Source organism: Dromaius novaehollandiae, chromosome 4 (genome assembly GCF_036370855.1).
Source record: "Dromaius novaehollandiae isolate bDroNov1 chromosome 4, bDroNov1.hap1, whole genome shotgun sequence".
NCBI lineage: Eukaryota > Metazoa > Chordata > Aves > Casuariiformes > Dromaiidae > Dromaius > Dromaius novaehollandiae.
In genome coordinates, this window is record NC_088101.1 from 80,509,162 (window position 1) to 80,536,657 (window position 27,496).

The 27,496-nt window shown below is 42.2% G+C and overlaps 2 protein-coding genes across 11 annotated transcripts in view; one reads left to right on the top strand and one right to left on the bottom strand.

Annotated features, from left to right (window-relative positions):
- MAEA (macrophage erythroblast attacher, E3 ubiquitin ligase) overlaps positions 1-10,917 on the bottom strand; it is a 53,688-nt gene extending 42,771 nt beyond the window's left edge. For 2 of the 5 annotated variants that reach the window (XM_026112707.2, XM_026112705.2), the window contains exon 1: positions 10,586-10,720. In XM_026112707.2, coding sequence (XP_025968492.1) covers positions 10,586-10,654 — 69 coding nt within the window. In that variant the 5' untranslated portion in view covers positions 10,655-10,720. The other 3 variants (XM_026112706.2, XM_064511563.1, XM_026112708.2) reach the window with 3 other exon arrangements.
- A 495-nt stretch (positions 10,918-11,412) lies between these two features.
- Positions 11,413-27,496, top strand: part of CTBP1 (C-terminal binding protein 1) — a 248,841-nt gene continuing 232,757 nt past the window's right edge. For 3 of the 6 annotated variants that reach the window (XM_026112673.2, XM_026112675.2, XM_026112676.2), the window contains exon 1: positions 11,413-11,508. The gene's annotated coding sequence lies outside the window, so the exon portion shown is untranslated. Of the gene's footprint in view, positions 11,509-16,268; positions 16,536-27,496 lie in introns of those variants that run through there. The other 3 variants (XM_026112674.2, XM_064511567.1, XM_064511569.1) reach the window with 3 other exon arrangements.

Consider the following 27,496-nt stretch of genomic DNA (forward strand, 5'->3'; position numbering starts at 1 on the left):
GAGTCTTCTGAGTTACAGATCTAAAAGGAAGCATTCACAGCCGGCAGCGAGGAAGAATTCCAACTGGACATAAAAAGATTTTCACCAGGAGAGCAGGTAAGCACTGAAACAGCAGCCCATAGAGGTGGTGCAACCTCCTTGGAGATTTTCAGAATCAGGCAGGACCCTGAGCAACCTAACTTAACTTTGAAATGAGTTCAGCTTTGAGCAGGAGCCTGGACTATATAGGGGTCCTTTCCAGCCTTTTTTCTTTTTTAATTTATCTAGAAATTGACCGGATCATAGCTCTTCACAGCTAATCCAAACACCAAATTCATCTCCATATGAATCTATAAGTGGCCATACTAGGCAAGATCAGAAGGCCTTCTAGGTTACTGTCCTTCCTCTGACAGGATCCAGAAAGGGGATGGCACTTCAAGCACAAGAACAAGGCAAGAACATCGGGTTACTACTCCCAAGTAGTCTCTGTCATGGACTTCCTGAGCCAGAGGTGGGGTCTTTCTACTGTAAAGACCACAGGCTATTTCTCTTCCATAAACTCTGCTTGTTTTTGTTGACCTGTAGAACTTTAGCACCCACAACATTCTGCGGTGAGGCATTTCACAGCCTGAGGCACTGTATGAAGAAGCAGCTCTTTGTTTTTGACTTGTCATCTACTAGCCTCATTTGACACCCTTTTGTTCCTGTTCTGGAAGAAAAAGGGAGCTTCTGCTTTCTCCACTCCTCTCATGTTGTCTCTTTCAAGGTTGAAAAAGCTCTAAATCAGTCCTTGAACACATTCAATCATTCTTCTTGCCCTTCCGTGAAGACTTTCCAGTTCTACCATATCCTTTTTCAAGTTAACAGAAGGGAGAAAACAAGGATAACTTGTACTATTCAAGCAAATGACAAACCACAAATTTTTACAGCTGCATAACGAGGCTCTCCATTTTTCCCCTTTCCCATTTTTTTTGGTGACAACTTTGTCCCTATTAAGCTGACTGTTCCCAGAAAACATTCACTATAATCCTCCAGATCTCACCAAATGATAATGATCATTTCAGTCAGTTATTTCATACATAAGGTTAGGATCATTTTCTCTTCCACCACACTTAATACAATTACTTTCTTATCGAATAGTACCACCTCAGCATTCATTCTCTCTTCCAGGTTGTTTAGAAAGCTGAGCACCATCAGTACTGGCAGAGACTCCGGCAGAACCCTAACAGTGATCTCCTTCCATTGCAGAGACTGGCTACTAAGCCTTAACTTTTGTTTCCTATCTTTTGGCCAGTTCCCCAGCCACGTAAGGACTTCCCTCCTCTTTCTTTTTAAGGGTTCCTAGGAGTTCCTAGTAAGGAATGGCTCCAAAAAGCATTCAGTAATATGAAAAGACCATTAATGAAATCTTCCTTTTTCAAATGCTTATTTGTTCAAAGTAGTCCAATATCTTTGCCTGGGATGACTCTCCCTTACAAAAGTCATTAACTATTGTATATTATTCCATGTTTACTTACACAGGACAGTATTCTGCATCAATATGCTGTTCACTGGAAGGGGATATAAATGAAGTCTGTACTAAGCACCCCACTAAAGCTTTGCTTAAGAAAAAAGGAACGCTGAAACAAAGTCTTCTATTTTGTCCTCCTTTTACAGTTATCCTGAAAAAAAATCCTCAGATGTACTTCAAGAAAAAAGACAATTCTCTGCTTGCTGCTGGTAAATATGTGGAGGACTGGACACAGGAGAAATGGATTTTCCCCAAGATAAGTAAGCTTATCTATAAAGAACTGTTGCATCCCTCATTCCTATTTCTTTAGGGTTTAGGATGTTATGCCAAAGATACATTAGCGTAATGCTAGTGCATGAAACTTCAAGTATGAGCCTGATGTTGCCAACAAGCTTTCCTAACTGGGACACAGTGAAACTGAAAGAATGAACTGCAAATGTTCCTTTCATAATCAGTATTTTGTGAAAAATGCATGCTTGAGCAAAGGCAAGCTCAAACACAAGCCCTTCATCCATCTGCAAGGAACTTACACCAGTCCTTTAGCACGCTAGGTCTCAAACTGCTCCGGGGTCACGTGTGCCCCCCACATCATACAGCACACCCCAGATTCCCTCCTCGCCTTGGCTGGGTCAAGCCTGAAGGACTTGCAAATAAAACAGAAACGAGACCACCAAGCATCCACCACTCTACCAAGCTAGAACATTAAAGCAATTTCTACTCAATAGTGACTGCATATAAGAAGGAATATATACTTTGCACGTAGGAGAAAGAAATATGAAAGTAAGTACAATTTGTGCTATCATTCAGGTGTTAGAAATTACAGAAGAGTGGTGCTTCAGAGAAAAAGAAAATCACAATAGGAACAAAGAATTATTTGGTACTTCCGCAAATGAAAGCAGGATCCATTAATCTTTCCCCAGCCTCCCGTTAGCAGGAATTTTCAGATTATTTTCTAAAAGCTGTGATTTTGGCAGAGCATCAGCGCAGGCAGCATAAAAATGTCTTTTACATAGGTTTGCAGTTCTGTGAAAGAACATCTGATTTCCGACATCTTTAGGAAAAGACGTTAACCACATCTAACTTTATGGCAGCATCAACTCATATGTAGGGAAGTTATCAGTAAAGTCAAAACAGTTTTATCTGCATGAATCCTGCTTCTATCACGTTAGTCTTAGGTCTGAAAGCAGATAAAACTCCTTGCCACATAAAACATACAGTAAACACAGAAATACTTGCATTGTTTATTTTTTCAAACAATCCCAATCACAAGCATAAGGGTATTTGAAACTGATATTTTTAAAGCTTTGAGGTATGTGAAGTCAGAGAATCGGGGGGGGGGGGAGAGGGGGATTTTAAGAAAAATAAGATAAGACTCCTACCAGATTAGGTGGGGGGAATCATTACAGAGCTATGCTCTCCTTTCAAGGGCCAGAAAAAATGATACGCTTCCTCTCCTCAACTGTGTTAGCTTATAACACCTAAAAAGCACCAGAGATTTGCATAAATCTACAGGTCTCCAAGTTAAATCAATCAAGAAGAGGTATAATTGAGCTTTTTCAAACACTATATGTGCTACTCTTACATAAAGTTTTAAGCCTGGCCATAGATAGGTAGGGAAAAGACAAAGTGAGAGGTGCAGCGATGAAACTTTTTTCAAAAAACAGAAGCGAAGACAACTTAGCCCTACGTTATGCAAGAGGAAACTGTAAGTAGGGGAACTTGAATAAATAAATAAGCATCTCTTAAATAATTTGAAGACAAAAACAAGTATAAAAACAAAAGGTAAACTTGGCAAAGAAACACCTTAGAGCATTGAGCTGTTTCCTTTAGATCAAATTAGGTCATGACATTCACCATCAGTGTAACAGAAGAATAAAGAACAAATATTACATATGATGTCATTTGAAAAACCAGGCAGGCTACAATAAATTACTGTAAGTTTCCCCTCAAGTCAGCAGCAATTAGAGCACTTCTAAGCAGAATTACTGAAATTCTTAAGGCTAGTATTCTTTATTTCTTCATCTGTAATTCTCAGATTATTTCAGAGTTCGTCTGACATCATGAGTCACTAAGCTCATCTAAAGACATCAGCTATATCATCACCTATTCACGGACTGAATTCTGATTTGTAACTCCCTTTAAGTAATATTTTTGCCAGTTTTGGGCAAAATTGGAAAAAAGAAAAGAAAGTTAAGAGAAAGAAGTAGTGTATTTCAGAAATGAGAGGCTTAGAATACTGAATAGATCTAGGTTTAATTAGGTACAAATATGAATATAAGCTCTCAAAGAGTTTATTCACAAACCAAAAGACACCAAGTAATTTCATAAGCCTCCATGCAGTTGTAGATCATGTGGGCTTTTTTTTAAATTATGAAATATAAATGCTCTTTAAAACACTTTACATGTTTTTAAAATGTAAAGTCTAACATTATTCCTTAGGAATAAACATGGCAGTTTTACAACTTCAGGAAGGCAGTATTGCATATTTTAGAGCAGTTGTGTCTAGGAAGAAAACATCGTTATAATACTCCAAACCGCTACTTAAAACACAGGAGAGAATTAACGGTGAAAATTTTTCAACTGTCCATCTGCTATGTAAACTGTTTACTCAAGAGATGCAATTATAATCCTTCAAAATATTATCCTTTGATACAAACTGCTAGTAACATATATTAATGACTACATACACATGTACATTAGGAACTTCTGCACAAGGTTTTCATCAACAAAATTCGTCAAGTGTTTTACAAAAGCCATTTTATGCTTATATAACACCGTCTTGCATCCTTACATAAGCAAGCTGACAGCCATTTTAGAGTTCTGCCTCGAGCCACACTACGGACCTCAGAGACCTGTCATGTTCGTTACACTTGTTCACAGCTGCCATCTTGGACTCGCTCTTTGAAAGGGCTTTCTTTGCTTTTCTCCTTTTCATAGACATATCTGAGTACAAAGAAAAAGCTAAGTGTTCCTCCCTGTCCAAAGGGTCAGTTCAGTTGCTAAGCTAAGGTCACGCGGCAGTTTTGTGCCCAGAGCAAGTCCCTTCACTTGCTTAGACCCTTCTTTCTTCTCCAAACATTTGCTCGATTTAGTCACAGTATCACCTCTTTAAAATGAAAGGGGGAGTCTCCCTTTGTGTTTAGACAGTCCAAACACCATGATATTGGCTGTAACATTTAGGTTATGGAACCTGTTCCCAATTAGATTGCTCTTAAAATAATCTATTCCAGTTGAAGGAACGGCATTTCACCAAATAGTTTAGGATTATGGGTTCAGCAGTCCTATATTAGAAAATATGAACAATCACAGTTCTACTTGATATATCAATTCAATTACTTCAGCTCTTACTGCAGTTCATAACATCTTTTGCAACTACATTTTACCCACCGATCACTCTCAAGAATAAAGCTGAGATGAATCAAGTAGTACAACATGAAGTAGTTAGAATTACTGGGTATCAGTGTCACACACACATCTTCACATTAAAACTTTGCTTTACTTAAACTATAAGGTACGTCAGACGGGATTAGGTAATCCTCAATACAGCCCATTTCCCAGTCTGGGTAACCAAACACTTCTATATAGTGTGTCTTCAGGCTGTAAGCTACAGGAGGCCAATACATAATGAAGGCGGTTTAAGCTTACAAAGACTGACGGATTTTACCAGCATGCCCTGTTAGCAAATACACATCTGTCAAAATAATTGTTCCCTAAGCTTATAGGCCCAAAGGTGCAGGACCATGTTGATCAATGTATGAACAACTATATTAAAAAACTGTGGGAAGAGATTTAGAAAGTTGAGAGATAACAAAAATTGACAGTAGGTGGTCCATAAAATCCAGTAATAGGCTCCACTCTTATCACAGAAGGTTGTGAACATCTTCTACCTCCCAAGATAGTTTCAAGCATTTGCTAGATCATCTTTACTTCTACTGTTCAGCTCATGGAGAAAAAAAATACACTATGCAAAAAAAAAAAAAAAAAAAAAAAAAAAAAAAAAAAAGATTTCACAGATGTTCTGGTTTTACAATTACATTTAAAGGCCCCCAGCATACTAGCTACCGTAAGGATGCATGATTTCTGTATTAGAAGACTTAAAGAAACCAAACTGAGAAGATCACAGGGCACTGTCCTGTGAACTACAGGTCAAGTATGCTGCAACTGCAAAGTGCAATAATAAATTAGTATTGATGTTGAAGATCTTAACAGGAACTCTTCTGTAAAATGCTTGTAAATATTTTTCTTTAAGTATTTTCCTACAGGGACAATACTGTACTGATAAACAAGCAACATCTCCAGCTTATGCCAATACTACTACTTACTGGCTTTTATTGTGTTTTCTTCCTTCTTTAATCACTAGGAAGTGTATTTAACTGGGAGAGGGGCAGAGGGGAAATGACACTAATTCCCACTGGATCCAGCACCTACTTTAGTTGCTTTCCAAAGACAAACATCTGAAGTATCACAATATCAGAATTTTCTTTGAACAGAGCAGCACACAAGGCCAACTGCAGAAGACTAGCAGCACAAAAGATGCCAAACTTGTTTGTTGACAGGGACTCACGATTTGTCAGACAGGAAGTCCATCATTCTGCAACGTATGAATCGCTGGTATGGACATTTAACACACAATAAATGAGTCAGAACACCAACTTTGACGTTGGGTCTAGTGCGATACAGGACCGTTCACTTGGAGTTGGCACAGAGTTGACTTACTAATTCAACATTCTGCTTGAGAAGCATTTCACAAATCAGGTAGCGATCCTGAAGTGCCACCTATGCTGCTGCACCCTGATATACTGGAAGTGCCTTAGCGTTAGAGTTCTGCTACTCCTGTCCTCGCATTCTGCCCGAACCACATTCATTGAGCTGCTTTTGCTGATATTATTGTCAACGTTTTGATACAACAGAAATATGATAGGCTATTGGCACTACTTTTGTCAGAGCACAAAGCTATGGTTGAAAAACAACAACTTATGTTCAAAGTTATAAAGGAACAAACATGAAGTAGTAAAATCAATCATTTTGCTTATTATACAAGCAAAAATACATCTTGTGCCTTTTCTGATTTGATGGAAAAAGAAGTTGGAAAAAGAAGTTGGCCTGAACTGTTTGACATCTTCATAAGGACCTAAATGATGGAACAAAGTGCACCCTGAGCGAGCCTGCAGATGATACAAAATTAGCAGTGCTATACCAGATGGTTGTGCTGCCATTCAGAGGGACCTTGACGATCTGGGGAAGTGGGAACATCAGACAGGAACATCATTACGTTCAACAAAGGGAAATGCAAAGTCCTGCACCTGGGGAAGAATAAACCCATGCACCAGTACAGCCAGGGGCTGACCAGGTGGAAAGCAGCCTGGCAGAAACAGGCCTGGGAGTCGTAGTGGACAAGCTGAACACGAGCCAGCAATGGGCCTTGCGACAGAGAAGGCCAACAGCATCCTGGGCTGCATTAGGAGGAGCGTTGCCAGCAAGCAGCACTGGGGGAGCCACATCTGGAGTGCTGTGTCCGGTTCTGAGCTCCCCAACAGAAGACACAGGCATGCTGGAGCAAGTCCAGTGAAGGGCCACAAAGACAGTTAAGGGACTGGAGCATCTAACATAGGAGAAGAGGCTGAGAGAGCTGGGGCTGTTTAGCCTGGAAAAAAGAGAAGGCTCGGGGAAATCTTATCAATGCGTGTAAATACCTGAAAAGAGGTAGCAAAGAAAACAGAGCAGACTCTTCTCAGTGGCCCCCAGGAAAAGGACAAGAGGCAATGGGGACAAACTGAAATACAAGAAATTATGTTTAAACACAGGGAAACTCTTTTACTGTGAGGGTGATCAAACACCGAACATGTTGCCCAGGGAAGTTTTGGAGTCACCATCCTTAGAGAAATTCAAAACCAGAGCAGATAGGGCAAGGTCCTCAGCAACCTGCTCTAGGTGATCCTGCTTAGAGCAGGGGGCTTGGACTAGATGACCTCAGAGGTCCCTTCCAACTTCAGCTATTCTGTGAACTCAGGTCAGAAACAATGTGCACTTTATCTATTCATATTCTCCTGTCTGTTCCACTCTGTAACAATCAGATAAACATATTTCCAGCAGAAATTAATATTGTATTAATCTGCTGCCAGTATTTTTTCTTCCCACAGCTGCCAACCCTAGAAGCCAACCAACAGCTCTGAGAAGGTGCTCAAGTATCCTGTGCTACTATAGCTTTCCTTTAGATCAGCTGCTTTTTAAAGCAACTCAGCCCAGCTAACGCAAAGCTGTTACCAATGAACAGCCCAGATAAGACTATTTTGAGAAGTGGCCATCCTGCTTCCAGATATTCCCTCTTTTGGTTTTGGGGTTTTACTCCATTCAGTTTGCTAGTTCAGTTTAACAATTATTTATGCTTCTAAAGATATGGACAAATTATCTAGTTTCCTGTCATCACTTCTTTATTAGTGCTTCAGCAAAGAACTGTGACAACAATGTTAGCATTCATTCCTTTTTAAATTGCAGACTTCCATGTTATGCGCCTGCAGATGAGACTAGCATAATTTCTATCAGTAGGCTTTTCTTCCATAGCACTTTGGGAGAAGAATAGCTGGTAACCTTCTTGTCCTTGACAAAGGGGTAAGGGGAGGGGAGGAGAACAGGACAACAAAATATTCAAATATTACTGCATATACTTAAATAGCTTCCCTAGATTCAGCTAAGCAAGGCAATTCACTTTTCCTGAGCTGAACTCCTGAAGAATGGCTGAAGCACTTCCACTCCCAAAGTGACCACAATTCAGATATGGAAATGGGATTTCCCTCTGCAGTTTTAAGCACTCTTTCGCATGGAAGGCACTGTGGAACATACTGTAAATGCAGAGCTATTACACAACTATTATCTAGTGATGTTGGCATGAGGAAGTTAGAGGGAGGAAACAGGAAGGATATGAACACAAGTCTACAATCTTTTATATTTTACTCATATCAGGGAAAAATACTAATGTCCAAAGCTCTAAGAAAATATCTGAGCTGCCACACTGCTACATGAGGTACTGCCACATTCAAAAAAAAAAAAAGTGCTATGTATTAATTTCACACAAAATGTTTGAATAAACGGGAAATACAAATTCAGAGGCTCAGTCCCAGAGAAACTTTTAGGCACCTGCCTCCTAACAGAACAAAGTGGGATTTGATATCAACAAACTTGTGGACTTTAGCCCTAGCGTTCATTTCCCCCTGCTGCCTTTTCACTTCCAGCACTAAAATGTTTTGATATATGACCCTCAGTGAGGAACATTTAAGAGGATACATTCAAAAGACTTGAACAGATCCTGCTCTGCCAGTTTTTTTTTTTTTTAGCAAAGGAAAAAAAAAAAAAAGATGCCATTAAAGACTACAGGAACAACCTAGAAGTTGAATGAACACTGAAAAGCATCAATAAATGTTACTTTTCCTAGGATATTGGTTTAAGAGTTTGAGTACAAGGGTGTTTCATCTTTTTTACTATTTAAATGTTTAATTTCCCACAGTACAAACAACATTCCATTCTCTTATGTATGTTTTGGTTAAGATTTTTGAGGGGAGAGCACTTGAGAAATATCATATGTCCAAAATAATCTCTACCTTTTAAATGGCTGGCACCTTGACAACTCATCTGAAGTCATAACCAGCCAAACAAAAACTCACTGATTCTCACTGCCAGTCATTTTTCAGGAATGTAACAGGCAAAGCTGCGATAACAACTCGCGCATATCTAAAATGCAGCCTTCGAATGATCGTCCTACCATTAAATGCCTTCAGTTGTTCTGGCTGTGGAAGTACTAGAACACTCTCTAAAGCGATTTTAAAATTTAAGCCTCATACTGTTAGCTTTAAAGTACTTCAAGATGACAGAAAGAAGCCTTCATACGTAAAAGCGGAATCAAGATTTTTGTCCTTTCCCCGTTTCGTGGGACTAAACAGAACGAAGCAGAGAGGGTGGAGAATCAGGACATGCACAGGAAGAACATGGCTAGAAACCCTGCAAAACAAACACCGCAAAGAGCACACGGTACTTTGTGTGCGAAAGTGCAGCATGATCTCAGCAGAAAAAGAAAACGAAAAGTTTACTTTGCATAAACGCCTCCTATACGTGAAAAAACGTTGATACGCTGACACAAAGGATGCTTAAATAAGTATTTTGCAATACAGATCCCTCTCCCAGCTCCCTCCCGCAGTTCCCGCTGTTAGGGGGATGTGCTGTGTGTGCAGCAGAGCACTTTAAACAAAGCTTCCCACCGGCTCCTACCAGCACCGTCCTCCCGGTCCAGCAATCCTCGCAGCAATGACCTTAACGCGCGGTGCCGAGTCCTTCACCCGCTCCGCGACGCCCGGCCGGCGCCGGGGGCCAGCTCTGCAGCAGCCCCGGGGAGCTGCCGCCCCCCAGGCACGCTCGGCCACGTAAGCTCCCGTGCTTGCACCGAGGCTTGGTCAAACCGTGCATATTTAGCTGACTAAGGCCGCCAGCCCTTTTCTCCAGTGTGTTTGTCGCTTTATGTCTTTTAGCTCATCTCCATCTTTGGGGGAAAACCAAGAAGCCAGGGAACCATGTTCCGCCGCCACCTCCGCTCCCTCCCCTTTAACACGTCCCTTAACAACGCCACGTCGATCCACCTCGTCACCCGGGACCAGCTCGCTCCGAAAACCCGCAATTCACCCGCCGCTGCCCCCTGCCCCAGCCCGACCCCCGGCGCCACCCGCGCCCCGGCCCGGCCCCGCCGCGAGGGCCCCCCGCACCCTCGGGCGGCTCCGCCGGCTCGCGGCGGCCGCTGTTTCGGGCAGCCGGCAGCTGCCTCGGGGCCTCCCCGTCACCTCGGGCCGCGGGGCCCCCGGGAGCGGCGGCGGATTCCAGGCACGTCCCTCGCCCGCCGCGCAGGGGGAGGGCGGGGAGCGCGGGCCGGGCGGGAGCGGCGCGGGGCCCCGCCGCGCACCCCGGGGCGCCTGAGGCGGCAGCCCGGGGGGGCGGGGGGGGGGGGCCCTGGGGAGCGGAGCGTGCCGCTCCCGCCGGCACTGCCCCGCCGGGACGCCGGCGGCTCGGCCCCTTCCAGCCTTTGCGTGCGGCGGCGAGGGGCGGCTGGGCACCCACCTTGAGAGTGGGATACTCCTGCACCTTCAAAGTCATTGAGAGCTGAGCAGCTGATTCCTGCACCGCCATCTTGGATCAGGCACCGACCTCCTCCCTCCCTCCCCCGCCCTCCCCCAGCCCGGACCAAAGGGAGCTACCTACAGCGCGCGCGGCATGACGGGCAATATGGGCCTTCCTCCTCCCCATCCCTAATGGAGACGGGCCGAACCAACGCCGCGCGCTCCCGCCCCCTTCTCTCTCCCGCTCCCCCCCGCCGCCGCGTGGTACGCTCCACGGGACGGTGGTGGCGGAAGAGCAACAGCGGGGCAGAGAGGGGCCCACCAATGGCGACGGCCCTTTCGCACGTTCCGTTCAGGCGCTTTGACACCGCCTTCGAGCTTGAGATGCCGCGCCTGATTGGGCAGCCCGTGGAAATGGGCGGGACCGACTGGAAGCGCGGACAAATCGAGCGGGATGACGCCAGGGAGACAGGCAGGGCTTTTAGGGGTGATTGACACCCAGCCACCCGGCCGCCATGGAGAGGCTTTCCCCTGGCCCAATCAGAATCCCTGGTAGAGCCAGGTGGGCGGGACCTAAAAGTAAATTTTGATGGTGACTCTAAAACGGCCGTTTTAACAACCCCCCGAGGTGTCCGGGAAGGGGAGGGGCGGGACGAGGGGCGGGGCTTGCGCGGAGCGCGCCTCGACGGACAGGCGGCAGAGCCAACGCTTTTGCGCGGCCCGGCTGACGGGCACGGCGCTGAGCGAATGGGCGGCGCGGCTGGGCCGGGCGGGCGGGGCGGTGGCGGCCCGGCGTGTGGCCGTGTGTATATTGGCCGGGGCAGGGGAGGGGGCCGGCCCCTAGTAAGTTCCGCGGGGAGGAGAGAGTGAGTGAGAGTCAGTGAGGCGGAGGCGGCGGGAAGAGGTTTAAATAGCGGAGACAGCGTGAGTCCCCTTCCCCTCGGCTCCCTCTCCCCGGCTCGCAGCCGCTCGCCTCAGCCCGGCGCGGCGGCGCCCGCCTCGGCTTCCCGCTGCGGAGCCGCCTCCGCCCGCCCGCCGCGGCGGCGAGGCCCCCGGGGGCCCCGGGGCTGCGGCCAGGCCGCTGCGGGGCCGCGCCGGCGGACGGCGCTAACTTTCCGCGGCGGGGCGGGAGCGGCTCCGCGCTGCCGGCCGGGACGGTCCCGCCTTCTCCGGGGGGGCGGCGGGGGGTGTGTGTGGCGGCCCCCCGGTCGCCGTTGGGGAGCGGGGCCGGGCGGCCCCCGGGGGGGGGGGCAGGGAGGCGGCGGCCACCGGCGCTGCCCCCGCCGGCACCGGCCGCGGCTGCCGCCGCGTCACGGGTTTAGACCAGTTTTCAACTTTTGGGGATTTTTTCCCCCCTTTTGCTTCGCCGCCTCCCGGCTGCGTTCGGATGGAGTCGTGGGGCTGCCTCTGGGCGGCTTAGCGCTGCTCCTTGGTCCTGGTCACGGCTAAGCGTGTCCGAGGGGGCCGCAGCTCCCCAGGGTGCCGGGGTCAGGGGGGGGAAAGCACTGGTGTAAATGAGAAGCAGTTCTGCTGCATATAGGAAAAGGGCCTGATCCTGCGGACTGTCCCCCTTACGTGTCTGAGGGAATAAAAGTACTCGTGAAACTATTGACTGCTTTGCAAATTCAGTATATTAGGTTTTGCGTTGATACAGCAACTGCCTTCTTGGTAATGCGGAGTGGGAAGTGTTGTGGGGGTCAAGCACAAATTTTGCCCCCTTCAGCATCCTGTGCACGGTTTTTCACTGCAGTTTGTGAGCACCTTGGTGGGTAAAGCAGAAGGCACTTTGTGAGACCTTGGAAACGTTAGGTCTGCAGCGTAGCAGCGCAGAGACGGTGCTGCACCGAGCAGAAGTTGCATGTGGAGCGATGCAGGCTTCTTTCTTACCTTGTTGAAGTCGGTGACAAAGTTTGTTTCTCGCAAAGGTTCCTGCCTTCGGGATCAGTTTTGCTTTAGGTAGCATGCTTTTGTGGGTTGGAGCTCTTAAGAAGACCCCCAAACCTTTATACATTAGTGGTTGTGATATTTTTGTTGTCTTTCCTAAACTTTGTGGCTATGTTGCTTCTGGTCTGTAGAAGACTGTAGAAAAAGAAACACCTGTATTTCCAGAAAGATCAGCACACTTTGATAGCTTGAAAGAGGAAGCTGCCTTTAACTAGGATGTCTTTCTTAAAATATTTGGTAACGTTTATTTTCAACGTACCCAGGGCCAGTTGTGTTGAAAACATCTGTCTGGTACAAAGGGCGGTGGTGATTAAAAGCAAACGTGTGAACTCCCGTAGCCGAGTGTTCCCTTCAGATCTGGACTGCAAACTGTTTACTCGCGTTTACTCTCAGTTGCATTGCTGCCCAGCATTGCCTGGTATTGACCGTAATCAGCAAATGTATGCCTAAACGTAATTTGCCAAGCCCACACCAGGTGCAAAGCCTTTGTTTAAAAGTATATTAGTAAAATCAGTTGTATTAGTTACACCTGGGTTTGACATTCAAGTCTAGGCATGATCTTGGGGCCAGATTCTGCAAGAGGATTTGTGTAAGGAGGATTTTGACTCTGTTAAGGCGCTGTGTAGGGAATGGTTTACCTGAGCTCATCAAGTGGAGGACTGGAAACTTAGCTCAATTGCTGCTGTATTTACAAGCACACTTATATAGCATTGTAAATTCTTTGTATTGTATTTGCATAGTCTGTTTTAAATAGTCTGTAAACAGAAAATACCTTTCTAAATATTAGCTTAATATTCAGTATCATTAATGTTACTAAACAGCTTGAACTTGGCACTTTTTAACTCTTTAGGCCCATGTGTAACATTGGTAATGATTGAATATGTTTGACTCCCCATGTGGTTTACCAAGTCGTGTATATTTATGTCCAGAAATCTTACTCGCATCATATTTTTGATATGTAATATCCTTACTGGTGCTCTTTGATTATATAATGGCTAATTTAATGTGGCGCACAAATAGGGAGTGATTCCTTAGGTACAGTTTTGTGCTCAGACTGGATCAGTCTTTAAAATGGAGAATTATTGGTGAAGGTTTGTCAGACATTAGTAGCCAAAGTTAAAGGGTTTGCTTAATGGAACAGATGGCCAAGCAACCATCATGTCAGAGAAAACAGCATGTATTCCATGTATTCTGAGTTTAACACAAGAGGGAGCATGTCTAATCTTTAACCTTTAAATATTGCAACTTCAGAGAGGAAGCTTTAATTGTTGAGGAGCAACTAATTTATGTTCTAGGTTGCATGTGCAAATATTGATACAATCTATGCATATTTTTGGCATGTTTTCAACATTGGGTCACAGCTGTTGATTTGTAATATAAACGTTGTCATGGTGAACGTGGAGATTAGAACTAGGCTAATGATCTTCTGAACTTGTTAAAGTCTGTAGTTTCCTGCTGGATTTAAGAAAATATTTATGGTTATAGAAGACATTCATAGAGATTGTACTTTGTTTTTTAATATCAGATTAACACATTTCTTCTGCTTTACCTAGCTTGTGAAGTTACAAAGCCCAGGTTTAATTTAATTTAGCTTAATTACCAATACAGCTTTGCTTTTACAGCTCTTGTAAATTCTTCTGCTTTGTTCTTAAATAGGAAATATAAATTCGGACCTATTAAGAAGGTTCACGTAGCATATTTTGTTCCTTTTTCCTTGTCTCCTACTGGTATAAAAGAAGGAATAACAGTCAGCTTCCATTTTATATCTCTTGGCATTGTCCAGTTGAGTCATAGTCTATTACTGTTTGTCCTCATTTAGTATTTTATTAATGAGCATTAGCAATTGGTTGAAATTAAGTAGTGCTGACAATTCTCCAGACCTTTAGGAGAATCTTTCTTGCTTGAAAGTGTCTTAAAAGTATTTCTAATAGTTTTACACTTTGCTCCAGATTAATGGCAGGGAAATGTCTATCTGCGATGAACATTTTATGCAAATTAAGTACATTTTTAACATAGAGATAGTCTGCATGTTATTTAGTAGAGCAAAGCAGAGACCATGGTGCTCTGGTTCCATGTGCTGAAGAAAATTAGTGTGGATTAAGATTTTGCTGCACGTGGCTCTTCTCTTTGTGAACAGTGTAACCTCCACACCAGGATGGCAGAAGTGAATGTGTGTCACCATCAATTCTCGTTTTAGCAGACCAGACTGGCATCAGCCTGTGGTGTGAAGTCCTATGTTGGACCATGATATTAAGTGGTCGGAGTAGGAGCATGTGTTACCACCCTGAGTAGATGGGTGGTGATTATATATAATAAGGTACACATTGCATGTAATAAGGTGTTGATACCCAAGTAGCTTCTCTTCAAAATATGCCAGGTGCTGCTAGTGTGTGTTTATAGGAGAGGAATGTGAGATGACCTACACTGCAATTGAGATACCTTGAGTTTGCTAGTCCAAGTGTTACGATTTTTAGAAGATTAAAAAATGGGATTTGGAGAAATAAGCTCGGAGTATTTTGAGATTTTTTTTTGAGAGGTTGCTTTTTCTTCACTGAGTTATTCATAGGAAGAAAACCTTTGTAACGGATTGCTATAGCTCTTGATTTTATATAATGCACATGAAACTCCTCTAAGATCAGAAATTCAGAGCAAGCAGGGGAGCACCTTTTGATGAAGAAGTGTTGATTTCTGGAATTTTGTAAGGATCAAATGTGCTCTCCATTGTCTTAGGTATCCGGTATCAGTCAGAAGGGGTAAAATGTATGCTTTGGTTTTCTTGGTCAGCAGCCTGTGGCTGTTGCACATTTTTATATTAAGTCCACATTTCTACTTTTTAGAAAAGTACTATTGTGGATGTGTAATTCTTGCTTTAGTATTGTAACTTAAGCCGATAACTGCAGAGCTAATTAATGCTCCTTGGTCCTGTAGATAGGCTGGATAAGTTGGTGTTTTTATTTTGGTGTCTGAGAAGAAATTACCCCTTTAGTGTAAAAAAACCCACAACAAACAGACAAAAACCCAGCAGCCACCAAAAAAGCCCACTGCCAATCCCAGCGGTTAGTGGGGGGGAGTTTGGCCAGAGGTGGCACAGATTAGGCCATCATTGTAAAGCAGTGATTGCAGATCAAACACCCATTGTTTCCTTGTTTTAGCAGGATTATAAGAACACTTTCCTTATCAGGGGAAAATGTAGATGCTCTCAGCAAGTGAGGTTACAGAGTTGCCGTCCTGGATGGGGCCTGCCCGGTGCTGCGGCGGCCGTGAGAACAGGCCGCTTGCTCTCTCTGCTCCTCGCCTGGCACCTTCGAGGCAGCCTGCAACAGTTATTTACGATTTATTCTGTGTTTACACAAACCGATTTTCAGGTGTCAAAGTATTTATTAATTTGCTTGTGTGTATATATATATTTTAAGGGAGTAACATTCCCAATGTGGATGAAATTGCTGTGGAATTTTATATATTAAAAAAAAAGTTCTGTTAACATGTAAAAATGCATTTAGGACTTGGTGATAAAGTGCACAGACTTTTGTGCTCCTATAACTTTCTGGATGATCTGAATGGATTTTTTTAAATGGAAGGGGAAGGGAGGTGAGCACTTTTTTAGCCATGAGTAATTTTTTTTTTTTTGGTTTCTGAGTTATAGCCCCCTGAAAAATGGGGGGGGGGGGGGGGCGGGAGTGAAAGTGCTGACACAGCCTTAACTACCGAGCAGTGCCCTTGGTGTTGCTGCAAGAATTGCCCAGGCAGTGCTCGCTGCTTTCCTGTCCTTGTGCTTTACATTCCTTTAATTCATTACGCTTTTAACTTTCCCGAAAGTTTGCTATTATTTAAAGCACCGGGTGCGAGCAGCCCGGCGGAGCGGGGCTGCCGGAGTCGCATGGACTTGTTAATCTCAGCCTGAGCTTGTCGGGAAGAGCAGAGCAGAGGGAGAGCAACTCCGGCTGGGGCAGCGCTCCAAAGGCTCCTCTGTTATTTTTATCCCTAAATTACGGCTCCGCAGGCGAGCGGTAAGTGCGCGGCGCGTTGCGGGCGATGCGGAGGCTCCGCCGCCGCGGAAATGTGCGCGTTCGGCCGCGGGGTTTGCTCGCAGCTTCGCCTCGGCGAGCCGGGGAGGCAGCGAGCGGCGTGCTGCGGGCTGGGAGCCGCGCAAGAAGCAGGAACCCTGTTGGTTCTCCATGCAAATGACCGCTTGGGTTGTAACAAAAGCCTTGATGTTGGGCTTGGAAAAATGATCTGACAGTGTAACAACCCCAGGCCACTTTCGCCATGTTTTTGTTTATTCATGTTTCATTCCCTTTTCCGTCGCTACCTCGCAGATGTTTCCAATTCCCCGGGTTTTCTTGTTCTGTTCTTTTCTTTCTTTGCAGCCTCGTCGAGCCTTTTTGGAGTTAGCAGGGAAATGTGTGCAAGAATGTTAACAAAACAGAGAGGTGCTGCAGATGTTTAGACTTTAGTTCTTGCGTCGCGCTCGCCGCTATTGGCACCGGGCTCCAGCACAGGCGGGGGAACGTAAGCAGCATCTGTTTTAAGCAGCCAGCTTGTAATTTCTAAATGTGCCCATTGTAACTTGAATATTAACATAAACAGATGAAGCGAGCGCCTTCCCGATGCGGTGTGGCTGCTCGAAATCCCATTTGTTTGCCTCTGTTTTTGTGTGGGGGGGAGAAAATAAAAAAAAACCCAAGGCGTCTAAGAACAAGGAGAGGAATATGTGTGACACAACATGTATGCTCCGAGATAAACTCCTGCCATCTCGGAGTGCCTTTAAATATTTGAACAGCTTCTGCTAAGTCAAATAAAATTGGTTACCATGAGAAACAAAAAAAAAAAAAGTCTAATAGAATAGTTGAGCACACCGATGAGGATCTGAACATAGAATTGTTTCAGGATCATTCAAGGAATTGGATTAGACAGAAAATCTTTTTAATAACAGCAGTAGTGACACATTTAAACATTTTAGCTTCGGCGATCCTGGAAAACAGCACACACACAGCAGAAGCAGCAGAGGTAGATGGTATGTTATTTTGATGTCACCTACATTGAAATGCAGTTTTTTGTTAATGATACTAAAAGCAGGCTGTGTTTAGGGTTACGTGCTTGTTGGACACACATCAAGGCATCCGCATGTAAAATCTTAAATCTTAAAGGACAATGATTCAATGTCCGGAGCTAGTGGTTAAATCAGATGTGGTAACTATGGTGAGAGGTAAAGTTACTTAGCTTCTCGCAGACCATGCATATGTGGATTTCTTTTTGTATAATGGAGATTAAGGAGAAAAGGATTAGAGAATGTAAAGAGAAATTTGGAGCAGGAGACCTGTAGCCTTGCTCTGAGAATTAACACTGAGGAGGCTTTTAGAGCAGAGGCAGGATGGAAGTAAACACTCTGTTGTAATATATATTGATGATAATTCTAGAAAGGAATCTTTCTGGTTGGGAATGATCACCAGCAGCTCATGCATACAGGAATGAAATCAATCCTCTCCATATTAAAATAATCCTCCTACTCCAACAAAACAAACAAAACCAGGCATAGATTTTTACATTAGCAAGTGACAGCATAAAATAAGGTAAAGTCTGAGATTCTGGGGCAGTTGGTATTAACTCATTTTTAAGTCCTTATATAATTAAGCAATACTGATTTATTTGGGTTGCGTAGCATTGCTGTTTTTAAGCATGTATATGATATATATTTAGGGATTTGGGGGAAAAAAATCCAAAATTATGGTCCTGTGATGTGGAAAATAAAATAAGAGCTTAATATTTTAGCCAGTCATTATTGGGGAAGTTTGAACTGCAGCCAGAGAGACTTTGACCATATTTCTGGCTTTCCTTGAGTTGAGGTTGTACAGTGGTACTCTGAGCTTTTCAGGGAAAAACTTCAGATTACGCCGCTCACCTCACAGAGAGCTCTGGGAAGGCTTGTCATGCTTGTTCATAAGAGGTGGATGTTGTGAGAGGACCACTGAAGAGACAGATTAATGGTGAGATATTTGGAATATTTAGGAAATGAAAGGGGAGAGATCAGGCTTAATATCCAGAGTGGAGGCACCATATCTCACTGGACAGAAGTACGTGAAATATTGCAGTGCAGAGACATCCTGGGGATATGAAGCATGTTCAGCTTTCTATCAATAGAGTTCAAAACTTATCAGGCTGTAGGGAATATAATAAAAACACTCGTAATAAAATGTTTTAAAGGTTTGGGTTTCCAGTCCTCCTCTTTCCCCCCCAATATAGTGGTTGAAACAAACTTGTCCTTTGAGAACTTCTCAAGTCAGCTTAGTCCAGACAGTTGATGTTAAAACTTTAAAGATGTTTATATGTTTACTAAGAAACTCCTTTAGCTTTTTGTGAGTCTTCATTCTGGTTTCCTTTCTCAACTGTTGTAAGAGTGTGTTACAAGATATATCAGGTTGGAAGACTCCTTTGGCTACTAGGATGCAACTTTGTATTAAAAACCTGTGAGTGGAATATATGTGTTTGGACATTAGGCAAGATGATAAAAAAAATAAATAAGCACAACCACAGTATAATTCATTACAAATCTTTTTCACAACAGAAATGATCAACTCAAAATGTATTGATTTTTGTTTTTAAGTTGTCATTCCTTGAGAAGTATTAAAAGCCTGCTAATTGTATTATGTCCTAATTGGGAAGAGGAGAAGGAAAAGGAATTCCATTTTTGTACTTAGGGGACAATATTTTGCTTTTTTTTTCCTTTAGCTGAAGATGGCATTTGAGTGGAATATTGCATTTCTATTGCATTAATGATAATGAATTATTAGACTAAAATTTTTATTTACATAAAAATTGCTATTTTATATAGAAGCAGAATGCTTCTGTAAACAAACAAAATTCAGATATAGCTATTGATGCATGGCAGATCATTTCAGTGTTCAATGTATTTTTAAATTGTTTCATCATTCTGCTTTATTAGGCTGTACTATAGTGAAGAGTGATTATACCTAATATTTCAGGCACAGGACACAGTACAGCCTAATGGATAGGACGGTGGAATCAGCTCAAATAGTGTTTTCTTTGCTTTGCTGTTGGATTAGGGCAAGTCAATTCACCTTTCTGTTTCTGTTTTTCCATCAAAGGAAAGGGGTATAATGGTAATTCCTTAAGGTACTTCAGTATCTACTGATGAAATTTTGAAACAAGCAATATTCTTAGTGTGGTATGGTGGCTTCTTGTCTTACAGGAACACATGTGACCAACTGATGGTGAGTGTTCATGTAGGGTTTTTCTATTTGCTTCAAAAATCATTCAGCATTAAAAAAAGTAAGTTGCTAGTGATTTAATAATAAAGTCTTTCCAGAAAAATCCCAGGAATAGTGCTGATCAGGTATTTCCAGCTGGCTAATGCCTTGATGTTGAGTATTGACAGAATATCAGTCTTTCTATTTTAAAATTTAGGAGAAAAGACAGGCCTTAATTGATTTGTTCTGCTGGGATGTAGCCAGAAGTGTAGTTTTAGCAGCATCTTAGGATGTTGGAAAAAAAACAAAAAAAAACCCTCTCCTTTTCCCCAGTGAGAGTATTTATGCTAAGATTTTGGAACTTTTGGCCTTCTCAATGATATTTGTAGATGGCAAAAACAAGGAGTACAAGATTCAGAATTTGAGTGCAAACAGCTATGTTTGTGCTCAATCTCAAACAGCTGTAGAGTTTCACTTAAGTCATTGGGTCTACTGAAGTGAATAAGGGTTTTCAGGATTAAAGTTTATAGTATTTATCTTGTTCTTTTTGAATGTAGTCATGGAAATCTTCCAGTGCAGTGGAAAATCTGAAGTGCTGTAAGATCTTTGAGAGGTGATTCTCACTTCATTTGCACATCATCTAAAGCTATGTAAATTGGTTTCAGATGGAGTGTAGGATATATGGGATAATTCAATTTAGGGAAAGTGTGAAAGACAATGTTTTGGAAGAATTAGAGAGACCCCTTAGCCTGTTCAGGTTATTTACCACAGTTTACAACAATGCTTACTGTTTGATTTGCTGATCAATGTAGTCAATATAGCCTTTGTCAGATAGGAGCAGTCAAACACTAAATTTGATGGTAAAATTTAAGAAATCGTAATTTGAAATACAAATTGCATCACAGAGTTCCCTTATAGGCTATTCTGCTTCAGATATCTATTAATATCTTTATAGATGGCAGAATCAGTATCTTGTTACTGAAAATGGGCATCTGTTCTTTTCTAGTATCGGATGTAGCTGAAACGGCCCCAGACACTTTCAAAAATATAGCTTTATTTTGTTGTTGAAAGAAGCACAAATTCTGTTGTAAGAAGAACTCTTGCAAGCAAATGTGCCCAGTAGCCTTCCGTTTGACAGGAATATTTTTTTCATCTGCACAACAAGCCAATATGGCTTAGTTTTTAAAATTTGTTTATGCGATGGTATTTTCTGTCTACACAGTGCCTGGAATATGTCTGAGCACATAAATAATAGGATAAATAATTTTTTTTTAATATGCAAACAGCTTCTGTTTATGTTTCTCAGTGAGTAGCATGTGTGCGTGGAGAAGGGATTCTTCGAGCTTTGAGAAACTGCGTGCACGCTCGATCTGGCACATTATGACATTTGTTATGTTGGGAAATCTTAGAGCCTCAACTGTGTGACAGTTTCCCTTTAAAACAGTTAAGCTTAGGTGTTTTCTTTTTTGTGGTGGAAGTCCTTACAACCCATGCAGCGTTGTTAATGTCTTTCTCTGCCTTTCTCAGATAACCTTTCTTGGGATTTGCGAGGAAAGTTAACCGGTCAGAGCTGTGAATTAGCAACGCCTGTGCAAACCAGAATATCTTCTCTGCGTCTTGCAGGGAAGTGGCGACAGTCTGAAAGCTTTTGCATGCCCCTGTTTATAGAGCTGCCCAATCTTTCATCATTTCCCTGCCTCGCTCCCTGATACTCCTCTGGAAAGAGTATGGCATGACATTTTCTCATATCTCCTCTTAAATTGTCTAAATGTATGTGTTCGCTCTTCTTTTTGGGTACTTTGTTTATGCTGCAGTGTCACAGGAAAGTAGGAATAGAAGTTGATGTTAAAATAATATATTATTCTCAATATTTTAAAGCATAGTATCTTTTTCTGAGCATCCACTTTTCTTCCATGGCCCCTTCCTGCAGTGAGGAAGTGATATTGGTCTCATAGTCAGTTATTCTGACTTTTCAGCATAAGTGATGTGAATTTGATCTAATGCGGTTAGTGTATCATTCCTCAGGGCCTCTGGTAGAAATAGATATGAAGAACAAAGGCCACGATATCCTTCAGTGTGAGCTGCGAGAGAAGGTGGTCAGTGGAATTTCTGACTGTGAGAAACAGTCGAATAGATGTGTCATGTTGTCATGCGTGGGTTGATGCGTTCCTCCAAATCTTGGCACAGAAATTAAAGAAAAGATCCTGTTTACTTTCAGGGTCAACGTATCTGGGAAAGGTTCTCTGGAGAAAAAAAATGCCATTTTCCACTCTGCTCAGTAACTGTGGGACAGGAAATTGATTTTGCAGACTTTTACCTCCTGGGAAGTCAAATTGCAGAAAAGTAAAGATTGGGGTAGAATCATAACATTATACGCGTTAATCAGATGAGTTTCTTTAATCCTTTTAAGATACACTGTATTGTTTTCAGCCCCCAAAATGGTGAAGTGGTCACTTTGTAATACTTGTTTCTGTAGGAGCAATCAGAAATCCAACTTTTCTGATCCTGATATCACTATATCAAGACAGACAGACACACGCATATCCTGTTTGCCTATCAAGGTTTCTGGACCCCAATGATACTTGTTTTGAAGAGGCTTAAATCTGGATCTCATTGCTTTTGAGTTCTAGCATCTTTTCCAACGATTAACAAAACTAGCATATAACACACACAAAAGGCCAACAAAATTATTAGATACAAAGCCAAGTATCCAGATATTTAAAATAGTCTTTAGTGCCATTCTAAGTTTGCCTTCCTTGGATTTGATTTTCAGCTATTTTCTTTTTCTGACTATGTCTTTCCCGCCATTCCTCATGATCTTTTTTTTCAGTTTTTGTGGTTGTCTGATAGTGTTTTGTGTCTCAGTGGTGTTACAAATGCATCATACTCGTGTTTTTTCTGATCTGGAGCCAATCAGTGATGGCATTGCCTGCTGGTCATAAGTTTCCCTGAAATGACAGTAGGATTTTTTATTCCTTTGGGTATATTTCAGCATGGAGTGATGTCTGGATTAATCCAAATCTCAGAATATTTAGGGCTTAGTTTGAATGTTAAGACTAAGACCTGGAGTTTTTAGTTTTAAAATGTTGGTACAAGGTTCAGCCAGCGGTTGAGGGTGTGATCTTAAGCAGTACATGCTCTAAAAGCTGTTCTGGCATTAGCTCCAGAAATGAGTTCTGGGAAGATGTGGACCTTTCAACACCCAGCTGAAGATACTAGGTAAAGAAAGGCACAACTGTCTATCTGGAGTTGATTAATAATCAATTGTCATTGTCTGGATCCTTTTTGAGAAATATGTATAGCCTGTTTGGTAACCTGAAGATAAAAGCAAGTTTTTTCAAGGTGTAGATCTATGTGAGATGAAATGCTACCTAAGCGACCATGCTACCAGCATATGGGCCATATCTTCTCTGAAAATTATGAGTACAGTCTTGGAAGTTCCTCAGTGTGCTTGTGCTCACTTCTGTCTCGTTAAACTACCTCTCGTCAGCTGTTTTCTATCCAGATGCTTTGATTTTGTAGGCGTTTTTCCATCTTCATAATAATGACGGATCATTTTACTTCTGAGTGTGGTCAGCTGGAAATCCTCAAATTATATTGATGGGAGTAGAGTCCAAAATCTTTTCTAGTGTTTTGTACCTTGAAAAGAAAGGGGGCAATGACATTTGGACACTTGAAAGCTAAGGTTGATGTCTGCAGAGTGCCACGTTATGTATTTCTGATGCATGTTTTAGGGCTGGAGTGAACAGTTTCACTGGTGTTTTCAGGAGGCTGCTTTTCTGAGCATGAAAACCATTTCCACAGTATTATTTGCTGTGAATTCTGGCAATATCCTGGGACCTTAGTAATTAGAAATTAATGCTGAGAAAGTCAAAGAAAAATTTGGAGATGGAACAGTGACTTGTTTAATATCTACTGCCAATGTTTTTTAACTCTTCCTTAGAGTGCGAGTACCTCTCCTTCATAACAGTAGTAGTGTTTGTTCTAAAAAGTGAATTTTTTTGTAGTAGATTCTTAACTCTAATGGTCAGATTGGAATAATTTTGCATCCTTAAAGATGCTGTGCCTTTGTTTCATCATTTGGCTTTAAATGTTAATTATTAAAACATGTTAGAATTTATCAGCTGAGTTAATGGTTTCACCAGGGGTGGTGTTGAGAGGTACATATATTAATTTCTGAAAATATGCCCCCCCGTAGCTTCAGCATTCTCTTCTAAATTGGTAATTGGTATAAAATTGGTGTTAGCTGGCTGTCCTTTTCCATGGCAATAAATAAATTTGTGTAGTTCTGTAAGGAGTAATGATGTGTGTTTTGTATTGAAGTCTATGAAAACAATGCATACGTAAAGTTGCTGCAAAGGCTTTTTTGAGCCAACAGTTGCCTGTTGTAGGTATAGGAAAGTCTATTGGTTACTACGATGTTACCCCAGTTAACTTAGAAATAACACTCACTGTCTTTGCAAATAATCACCACTGCGTATTCTATAAAAACATCCAAAACAGAATATTAACTGCAAAATGGTTAAAACTATGCAGTGTGAATCTTTATTTATCCTATCAGCTTGAAGGAAGCATGCAGTATTGAACGCAGCTGATGCATTCTGATGTAGCAAAACCGTTTTCTCTTAAATTAGCTTGTTTTGCTGTTAGCAGTCTTAGTGCGTGCTTTGGAATCCTGGAACGAAAGGCACGCTGTAAATGTGGATTATAAAGGTCATAATTTTAATAAGATTTTTTTAAAGGGATATACATAGAGTATTGGCTTAGACTGGGAACACTTTGAGATCAAAACTATGTTGTATGTCTATGTATGTATGTGTCTCATCAGTTTGGGATTGCAGTAAAATTCTAATTTCGAAACAGTGTTATGCCCAACTACCTGTCAAAATAATCTGTGTCAGAATATAGCTGACGCTTCTCTTCGGAGTAATAGTTACATTCTTTAGTTTCACTGCTGTGAAAGTTTTACACAGTTTGCAGCCCGATGCAATGTTCTTTGAAATCGATGTTCACATCCATGTCAAAATTGTGACAACAACAACGTCGCTCAGAAGGAGTAGGATATTGCACTAGATGGTATGTAGCACAACAGTCCGTTTTCGTTGTAGTTATTCAACGCCTGGATGCGTACCGCTGGATAGGACAGTTAACTGAAAATTACATTAAAACGAATTTCAGTTTAAACTTCGGACGAAATAAAATATCGGAACATTAACTATCATTAACCGGTAACAAAGAAATTATGTTGTGTGTATGTTCATTCTCTAAGCAAAATAATTGTTTCATAAGACCATTATAAGTAATGAAACTGTGGTATATACAAGAATGTAGTAGTATATGGCAATTTAACAAACAGAAGCAATGTGTCAAAGAAGATGGTTTCCAGCAGTATTTTCCTTGTTAAATGCTGGTGTATCCCTTAAGTTAATTGATTTACAGACAAGCATCCTGGCCTGCTCTCATCTCACTACCAGACTAAACAGTGTTGCCTTCAACCAAAAGTGTTTTACTTTCAGGGGAGGGAAAGGCTTGTAATGGCAACTGGCAGGCACATGTCTCATCGCAGACTTTCTGACCAAGGTTTCGGTCTTCAGCGTTGGCTCTTGAGTTAACTAGGAAGATTATGTCAAGTGAGTACCCAGGGGAATTTCTGCTGCAGTTCCTGCGTGGGAGGATTTGTGGTACGGCCAGCTGCAAAACCCAGATGCAGCGAGAGGCTGGGGTGGGAGTTGACAGGCCAATAGCTCCCGTTGTGTGTGTTACCAAAGACCCTGGTACAAGCCAGAAAAAGACTTGAGAGTTTTCAGTTTTGAGAAACCCCACCAATGTGTGCTAAATGCTGTCTGAGACTTTTCTAATCTGTCCAGAGTTTACCTTTTATTTAGGCTGGTTATGGTGTTTATTAAGCCTAGTTATAGACTAGGATTCTGTTCTGCTGGATACTGTATCAACGAAAAATAGGGAGGAAGTGCATCGCTGAAGAGTCTGCAATGGGACTCAGCGTATGAAATAGGAAACAGATGTATTCACACAAGTGGAGTAATTGGGTAACTGTGAATATTAACAGAAAATTTTTTGTAAGCCTTAAGTGTCATGTGGTTGGAAAATAGTGGCACTTGTCTGAAGCATAACGGATGTGGCATGGGCTGACTGGTAGTGAGTCTGTCTTCCAGGGACTCCCATCGCTGTGAATGAGTGTGCAGGTGAGATGATAGGCTGCATGCCAAAAATACCTACCTTGTTCTTCTGTCATAAATGTAAGAGCAAAGGTTCAGCCGCCTAGAAACCTGTGCCTCCTGTGGAGGCTTCAAGAAGAATGCTTCAATGGAAGAAGACTGTTTAATGGATCTTTCTGCTCCTTCGAAGCAAAGTGTCCTGCAGCAAGTCATGCAGAGTAGTCACCTGGTGATCTCTATGCTCCCTCATCTCTAGAGAAGACATCTGGCATCTTTTCACCAGTTGCTTTTAGTGGTAGAGCTCTCCAGACCGACATTTCAGTACAGGTCTTCTCTCTTCCTTTTGGCATTGGGATGGATGGATTGAGAAGACCGAATACCTATTTCAGAAGAGCAGAAAACTCACTGTGGGAACCTGGGATAAAATAATGCCTTGGAGCAGCAAGAGTTCTTGATTTGGTGCAGCATGTCTTCCCCTGTGGATTATTCATTCTTTGGGTTATTTTTCTGTAATCAGTGGTGGTTCTTTGGTATTTGCAAGTTGCTGATATGGGGAGGGTATGATACAGTTCCTTAGGTTATAGAGTGGGAGCCTGAGGGTACCAGCTAATTTTCTGGCTGCTGCTTCTGGGGTCAAGCTAGGTATGATTCCCACTTATTTCTTGACTGCAAAATCAGTAAATCTACTGTTGCAAGAAGATTAAATAAACTGCTAATCATTTGTATTTGCTTATTTTTGCTTTTTAAGCACAGGCTTGTAAAGGCTTCATGAGATGGAGCTCTTAGAGATCTGTTTATAAGATCAATATTTAACAAAGCAGTTTGGATGCAATGATGCTTAATACAAAATGTTATGATAGATGTCTCACAACTTAGTGTTAAAGAACATAAGTTGACCTGAACAATTTTTTTTAATATTCTTAGATTTTGGGGAATAGAAAGAAGATTAAACTTTAGCTTGTGTTAGTTGCAGACCCTACAATAATACTTAACATGTAAATGCAGAATGATCAAGAAAAGGTTACTGTCACTTTTCAGTTTAGTATTTTAAGAGTGAATCTTCTTCACCGTGGGTCATTGCATCCATGTGAGTTATGTTAAGAATTATGCTATGATATTCAAATTATTAAGCAAAGTAACTTTTTGCTTTAGGTGTTTAAGTGAGCTCTGAACCAGGAGGAGGAGAAAAGTTTGTTCCCCTGGCTCAGTGTTGGGGGATGAGGTTCATACTTCATTTTATAACACTGAGAAGACCATTATATTTAAGCTCTAATCCACGTCAAGTTTAGTAAGATGGTTAACTGCGGGCATTGTAACCCTTTAGACAGCTATACACTTCTGTACTTCGTACAGATGTGGGATGAGTGCTTTTTTGGTGAGGAGTTGATTCTGGAGATCCTTAGTTTCTTCTTTGGTTGCTGTTATAAAGTCGGACAATCCTTAAGTGTTCCAAAAACTTTGTGTTAAAACAAGAGTCTAAGATACCCTTACAGGGCTTGGAAGTCACAGCTTTATGAGGTACGGACTTCTGTACTTCAAGTTCGCAGTAATAAAATGTGATTTAAAGATGGCATGCAAGTTTTTTGT